The sequence below is a fragment of the Solea solea genome, chromosome 11 (genome assembly GCF_958295425.1).
Source record: "Solea solea chromosome 11, fSolSol10.1, whole genome shotgun sequence".
Taxonomy (NCBI): Eukaryota; Metazoa; Chordata; class Actinopteri; order Pleuronectiformes; family Soleidae; genus Solea; species Solea solea.
In genome coordinates, this window is record NC_081144.1 from 16,091,323 (window position 1) to 16,099,481 (window position 8,159).

At 39.6% G+C, this 8,159-nt stretch overlaps 1 protein-coding gene across 1 annotated transcript; it reads right to left on the reverse strand.

The window, feature by feature from the left end:
• Positions 1-92: 92 nt before the first annotated feature.
• Positions 93-7,592, reverse strand: LOC131468990 (protein-glutamine gamma-glutamyltransferase 2-like). Its single transcript, XM_058643756.1, has 15 exons — positions 7,485-7,592; positions 6,958-7,140; positions 6,633-6,866; positions 6,386-6,504; positions 6,161-6,289; positions 5,427-5,598; positions 5,149-5,281; positions 4,953-5,056; positions 4,401-4,489; positions 2,873-3,026; positions 2,658-2,746; positions 1,887-2,070; positions 1,548-1,708; positions 1,157-1,293; positions 93-664 (listed from the first exon to the last, which is right to left on the reverse strand). The coding sequence occupies exons 1-15, from the start codon at positions 7,492-7,494 to the stop codon at positions 517-519; spliced, it is 2,046 nt and encodes a 681-aa protein (XP_058499739.1). The 5' UTR covers positions 7,495-7,592; the 3' UTR covers positions 93-516.
• Between the last annotated feature and the right edge of the window lie 567 nt (positions 7,593-8,159).

Below are 8,159 nucleotides of genomic sequence, written 5' to 3' on the forward strand. Positions count from 1 at the left end.
TAATACATCGTATTTTTATAGCGCTTTTCTTAACACACAAAGACGCTGTGGTTTGAACCAGAGAGCTTATAAAATGAACTCTTGACCATCCCTGTGCAGACCTACTGCTTTAATTGAATTACAATCAATATTGAATCACATAGGGTAAAACATGTGCTTTTTAACATTTGCAAACTAGCAAATTGCTACATACTCTCTCTTTGTGCAGCATATCAGATGCACCTTATGTCCACAATTGATTGATTGATTGATTGAATGAATACAACTTTCAAATAGCCTACAACTGTAATCGTAGCCAAAATACTGTTATTTAGTGGATGTGGATTGCAGAGTTTTTAAATAAAAGCACTTAAAGGTAAAGTGTAACTTTATAGTATGGTATAACAAGTTGATCAAAACAATAAGGGAATTAAAAATAATAATGAAGATTTGGGCTTCCCTGCTGAGAACAGCCCAGTGATCTTCAGAAACAACAACAACAACAAAGCTGTTGCTGTTTTCCGACACTGTGTTGGCTCAGGGCTTCACCACAACCTTGATGGAGCCTTTAACATGCCTCAGTTTGTCACTATCAAAGTTCACCACCAGCACGGTGGGACCGGCATTGTTGGGGGTGAAGAAAATATTGGCTTTGGCATCTTGTTTCGGGTCCACAGTTCCAATCCTGCAAGAATCATATGCAACAGTGAGGTTTCTCTTTCACATTAATCTCTATTCTCTATGTGTCATCTTGTATATTCATTTACAAACAAACCAATCACTAAAGTAACACTTTCATACACTTTTACATGTCATTTACACTTTTTCAAGTTTTTCAAGAGTTTATATTCAAGCATTTTCAATGTCTATTTTTCAAAGGCCATTACAGCCATTTACGTATATGTAAACATACAGTACTTAGGAATAGAAACTAACTGTAAGTAGGCAGAGCAAGTGAGACCCAGGACGAGCAGTTTTCATTTTACAACTTATTTCCTCTTTTCATCTAATAAGCAAAGTACTAATTCAGATAGCTATTTATTGGGAAAGAGATTCAGTTGCAATTTCAAGCATTTTACAATACTTCATTTAAAACCTTGAAACACAACATACTCAAACAAAATATTACATTTTCAAGGATTTCAATCACCCGTAAAAAAACATAAAGTGCACATACTTCACTGTTATTGGTTTCCCTTGTGTGAGGCCGATCCCCTCAATGGTGAAGCTGCAGTTCTGCAGTGGCTCTGGTAAAGTGTTCTTCATGCTCAGCTCTGCAGCCACTTGGTTGTTCACTGTGACTTCTCCCTCCAGCTGCGGAGGCAGATTTAGGTTAACCTGAGATTTTTCTCTACAGCATCAACACATTAAACATAAACTCCACTGGTTTTTACAGTTCCATTAATGAATACCAGAAAGAAATGAACCTCTGAAGTTGGAAGCTGAATACATTTGTGTTCTGCTTTGTTGTTGTTACTCCTGCTCTGTCACCATTGTGAAATATTCATGAACAATGTTCAATGCTTTATTTTTTTTTGAAAGAGAGCTGTCCATTCACCCATCCATACCTTGATCTCTATGTCTGGCTCATCAAGCACAATGGTCTTCTCTGCCCTGTGGTAGTCAAAGTTGTCATTGTCGAAAGTGATGGCCGACACCTTGACCAGCTTGTCAGACGTAATCAGTGGTCCATAATGTCCATACTCCAGTTTGAGGGGCAGGCGCCTTACTGTGTTTACAACATATATTTTATAGATTAGTATTACACTGTCAATGCCATACAAACACTGCATAAACCAGACTTGAACCAACAAATATCGTCATTTCTGTGAAGTCATGGAGTTCAAAAGTTCAAAGTTTCAAAGTTTCAGATCATGTGATGTGTTTGCGCTGAGATGAGAGCAAACCTTCTCCAGAGGACAACTTCACATTTTCTGAAACAAATGCACAGGTCTCTCCAGGTTTTCCATTGTATCCAACAGCTTTGGCGGAAAACGTGGCGTAGCAGGATGATGACCTCATGTAATTGTTGGTGAGGACAGCGTGCACCTCAAAGTCCAAGCCCACAATCATGTTGTCTGAAAGTTTGATCTTAAAACAAAATATACAAAAAAATAAATGAAAATGCCTTTTACATCGGCATAGTCATATTCTGAGGAGCAAGTAGTTCTTCAACATGTTGAAAAATGTTCACAAAAATACAAAACAAATTTTGATAGCAATATATCTTGATTCTAATATATGTCTTCAGAAAATATAAAGCAACACAATTTAATTCAGCTTCTATTAAAAATCTTCTACGGTTTTATGCTCCACATGTGTCAATTCCAGCTGACATAGGGTGAAAGGCGGGGTACACCATACACAGGTCACCAGTCCATCACAGGGCCACATAGACAAACAACCATTTACTCTCACACTCAGGTCAATTTCGATGTCCAATCACAAATATACAATAGTCCACAGCAGGCTCCAGGCTAGCTCACGGTATTGCACAACCTGTCTCATCTATTATTTTCAACTTGTGATCTTTGTTCCACTTTGTTTGTACCCAGTTTGTCTATGTTGCAAAAAGTGGTGTTACTGTAAATTACTTAAACACATTTTCTTTCAAACGATGAAACAGTCCAGACACATATGATGAACTATCTGTGTAAAAAACAAACAAACAAACAAACCTTGAGCTGAAGTCCCGGCTCTGCTCCTTCCTTCTCCAGCTTGTTATGATGCTGAGCCTTTTTATACACTCGCCTTTCCTCCTCAGAGCCTGAAAACCCACCACGATTACAAATGAATTCAAACCTTCTGATGCGGTCAAACATTAAGTTCCAAACTGTGATCATTTGCCTTGTGTGCAATTTGTGTGCAATGTGTGGTGTCTGCGCCGCTGTACCTTCTGGATACTTGTATTGGTGTGTGATGTCATGTCGCTCATCTGAGCCCACAGCTTTAGTGCTGATGGAGAGTCCTACAACATCAGTGGATTCACGGAGTGTGTGAATATCCCCATTTGACAGACGCACCATGTTCACAACATCTGCATTAACCTGTCTCAACGCAAGACATGACAAAGCATAAGGCAGATGTTATAGAGTGAGCAAATGTAAATACAACCATCTCAAGCTCTCATGTACTCCAATGTCTATTACACTGCTCAACAAGGAAACAAATAAACCATGCCACATTTTTCTGGTCATTGGTGGAAGGAAAGAGCAAAAAACTAATATTTTGTATAAAATCCAAAAAAGAGAAATAAAGAGTGCAATTATTCACACAAAATAAATCTAAATTGACTGTGAAGGTTCTCAGTCATGCAGGTCAAAGTCATCGTCTGTAGTTCGCTGAAGGCGATTGGACTTGCTTGAGTTAAGTTGAAGATGTTTCACCTCTCATCCAAGAGGCTTCTTCAGTTCTGACAGATTGACTGATTGGTGGAAAAAACTGTTGAACAGTGCAGATTGTTGACCCCTCTGACCCAGTTTCAGGTTGTTAGTTCCACCTGAGTCAAGGTGCGAAAGAGGGTGTGTGTGACTGTTGATCCTTTTAGGAAGCGCAATCAGGACAACATTGTAGGCTGACAGTTGGTTTTTTGTTGTTGTTTTTTTTAATCTTTTTATCTTATCCTATGTTGAGTGAAGGTTTCTCCAGGTAAGCAAGGATGGCTTCATTCACTCCTCTTTCAAACAACCTTTGGACAGAATGCAGTCTGCTAGTGACTGAAGAACTGAAGAAGCCTCTTTGATGAGAGATGAAATATCTTCAACTTAACTCAAGCAAGTCCAGTTGCCTACAACTAATTACAGAAGATAAATATAAACAAAAATCTGCGCAAGATGTAAGTCGAGCAACATGTAAGAGCAGAATATAAAAGACTGAAAGTGAAAGTGCCAAGTTGCCTGGTTTTGTGGCAAGAGGTTTTGGTCAAACAGTCCCTGCCCAGGGTGGGTGACTATCTTAACTGCCCTCCAGAGTCCTGCAAGTGTACATTTCAGAAAGCAGGAGGGCAGATAGCGGTCAATCACTTTCTTCACTAACTGGATGATTGCTGCAGCCTGGCCTTGTCCTTAGTGGCAGCTGCAGCAAACCAGATAGTGGCGGAGGAGGTGAGGATGGACTATATGATGGCAGTGTTTAAGTGCACCATCATGGTTACTGGCAAGTTCCTCCGCTACCGAACAAGTACATCCTTTGCTGTGCTTTTGTGGTGATGGAGCTGATGTTCAGCTAGCATCACATGCAGACACACATTTAAACACACAACACAGTATGAACATGCTTGGTGGGTTAAAACATGAAATAAAGCTGTTACAACAGTCCTGAGCTCAAAACTAGCCATTCATATTTTTGTGTGATTTTCTTTAAAACGTTCAGTAAATAATAAAATAATAAAATAAATAAAAATTATTTCAATAAAAACTCACCTCTGCAAAAATGAATGGAGCGTCATACTTTTTGGTCAGGTCTCCTTCCTTGATGGCCTTCAGAGAAGCCGGTCCACAGCAGAAAACCCCTGACAGAGAGAACATATCAGACATGACACACCTGCAAACAAGGCCCAGGAAGAAAAAATATCAAGAACAAGCTACAAATGCCTAATACTTTTCTTGATGTGTGGATTTCTTGAGACAATCAACAAATGTAGACATATTTAGTATCAGAAAAACAAAGCCTATGGAGGAGCAATTGAACATCTAGTGGTTAAAAACTTCTTCTTCTCCTTCCCTCTTACTTACTTACTTGGATCAGCTGGTCAGCAACAATATGCTGCCAAACTGACCACATTTGATATGTGTGACAAGTGACACAGCATCCAAGTGCCATATGATTTTACCAAACACAGGCTGTCACAAGTTCTCACAAGCCATAGGCCATGATCAGACATTAAACCTGTGACTAAACCAGCCACCACGTTTAAATGCACTGCTGGCATATATTCCACCATTTTTTAAGTAGTCTGAGATCTTTTTCATCACCCTCGCTTGTTTCCTGTGGAGTTGGATCACTGGTTTGCCATCCATCATACTCAACCCCCAAGTCGGGACGAGTCATCCAGCTATCCACCCAAACATGGAAATTCCTGGGGATGAAGGACAATAATGTTTTTGCTGTAATAATTTTATCTCATAGGAAGAAGGGACAGTTAAGACATTATTGAAACCTTACACTCACCATGTTGAATCACCAGTATAAATTCTTTTATTATTAACAGTGTACAGCTTTTCTATCCGCAGGCTGGCATCAGTATCGTGAGCTGATTCAAAGTTGGTGACCACGCGACATGGGATGCCCAGGGCTCGGAACACTGGAGAAGGAGGGAGATTAACAGTTAATCACACCACCTTATTATTAAAACACATGCTTGACATAAAACTAAACATTATATTGCCATCACATAAAATGTAACATAGATAGCTCCAAAGCCATGATTGTGAATACTGTGATCTAACCTGTGCATGCAACTGCAGCAAAGACCCAACACTGGCCGTAGTGGACAGGGCCACTTTCTGCCCACTGGTGTAAAATGTCCCCACTACCGAGCCACGTTCCTGGATGAACCCCATCATCTGGAATATCTCCCCATGCTCCCACCAGCACTCCCTGGTCATCATTACTGTTGATCTGAGGGCAAAGACCGAGGGGTGGCACAAGACAGAACTTTCTGTATTGTTGGTTTAGTGAAAATTAAAATTCAATTTACAATCACAGCTTGTGACATCATACAACAGTTTCACCTAAGGCTCACAGGTACTGCTAGAAATCCACACCAAAATTCGGAAAGATAACTCAAGTCTGAGTCAATGGCTTTATCTGCGCCTCTTTTAAAAATTCACCTTTGTCAGAAAGTCTTTGCTGATTTTATCTGGCTGCTTTGTTTCTTGCAACAGTTTAATGTAATCACTGGCATTGAATTTTATTTCTCTGCTTTATTTTTTCATCTCTTTGTTTTATTGAATGTCGTTTTTTTCAGTATTTCTTTTGCATACTAAGGCACTTGTGCCTGGGGCTGATTTATACCACAGTCGCAACTGCCTGCTTTGTATTTAATTGGGAGAAGGGGTTGTTTAAAATACTCAAACACTTTCTCTGAAAAACCATGGTAATCTACATCTGCACAGCTATTCACATGCTAATTACAGACATCAGCAGGAATGTCAAGTTTTATTAAAGCATGGACACCTACCATGGCACTCAGCACCCTGGACACATAGACAGGACTCTTCCTGGCACTGCAATCCTTGTCAGCATCTGAAATAAATTTGGGGTTTTCGTCTAAGATCTTTAGACAGATATCCAGTGTCCCTGGTTCAAACTGCAGACACGGACAACAGAAAACAACCATCTCAATATCAATTAAACATTTGTGCATATTCAACAGTGATTGAGCATTCTTTAATATTTTATGTACCTGTCCAAAGTTCCAGGGGAGCGGTCTGATGCGTTTAAAGGTTCCCCTGTAGACTTGGCCATGCTGTTCTAACACATACTCCTGCCTCTTTGCCTCACTGCTCATGTAAACAGCATCTCCTGAGTGTGCAGACAAGGCAGCACAATTACTATGTGAGCAATGTAACAGTGTAAACACAGGGATTCTTACCGAGAATAAAAAGGTCACGCAACAAATTATTACACACATCTTCACAGCATGTACTCACTGGTGCACCAAGCATTAAAGAGCAGAGTGAATTGTCCTAAAATGGTCTTTTGTCCATCCTGGTCCAAGGTCAGAGAATACACTCCTATTGGACTATCGGGGGAGGAATTGATAGTCATAGACACTGCGTTTCCAGAGGGATCGCAAATCGCAGATGCACTCCATTCAGTCTCAACTATGGAGTCATGTAAACTGAAGGAAACCTTTGTGTCTGATTCTTTTCTGGGCAAAGGACCTGGGAAAATATAGACAATACATCTGAATGAGACACATCCAATATTTCTCTCACACAAATGAACTGAAACAATGGGAGAATAGAGACGAACCAACTTCAGCGATGAGTGTGAGGCTTGTTTGACCAAGTTTGATCTCTTTGCCAGGTTTCATGTGTAAAACGATGATGAAGGGCTGTCCCCTTCTGACAATCAAACGCTCCTCTCCATAAAGCTCTGTATGATGGCTGCTGTTGTTCTCCTTAATATTCAGATCACAGCGCTCAACGTCCAACACTGTGAGTAGAGACAGAAAAACAAAAATATTTACTACTCTACATTAAAGAAGTAATCTGTAATTATAGGGACAGACTGAAGACCCCAACAAAAATGGATTTAAAACTTCATTAGCCTTTCAAAAACTCTTGAAACAACATCACAAGAAATCATCGAGTGTAGCCGTGTGCTCCTGATCTGAGAGATCTAATGTCATCCACCATTCCTGCTTATTATATTTCACACAACTGTTACAAAGACGTCAGGCTCTGGGAAGTAACAGAGAATTGCTTCTTCAGAGCTAAATACTACAACAAAACATGCACGCATTATTGTGTGAGGCATTAATAGCTGTCCCTGCTTACCTTTACTCATATTTGCAGTTGAGTTCTTCGCTCTTTGCTCCTGTGTGAAGAAGTGACACTTCAGCTGCAGTCTGTGTTTATTGGTTGATGTCCTTGTAGAGAACCGGCCCCCACAGGGTATTTGTAGCCTGTGAAACCGGATCGGGACGCCCCCATCCGTCTAGTCATCACATCACTAATTCTGTTTTTGGTAATGAAGTACAACACCCATTCCTCTTTATTCCCCAAACTGATAGTGAACTTGGATGTGAGTCATGGTAAATCAGGAATATCTCTGCTGAAACAGCAGTACTGCCTGTTAAATTAATTTTGAAAGTACAAAAACAAACCACCAACAAAGTTTTTTCTCACAAAGTATTTATGCCATATATCATTAAATTATTCAACATAAACATTAAAATTCTGAAAATGAAAAAAAGAACACATACAGTAGAATGCTTTTTTTCCTCCTTTTGTTTTACTTTTAATTGTTGTTTAGTTACTGAGGTCATTGTGAAAAAGGTAATGAAACTGCAAGCCAATAATCCACTCTTCTATCACTTGGTTTGCAGACAGATCAAAATAACAATTCATTAAACGTAACCACAAAATTCATTAAAAATAAAAAGAAACACCCTTATTTTGGCAGAGGTGTTTGTGCCAAACTGAAACCTACAAACACTACCCAGTTGAATA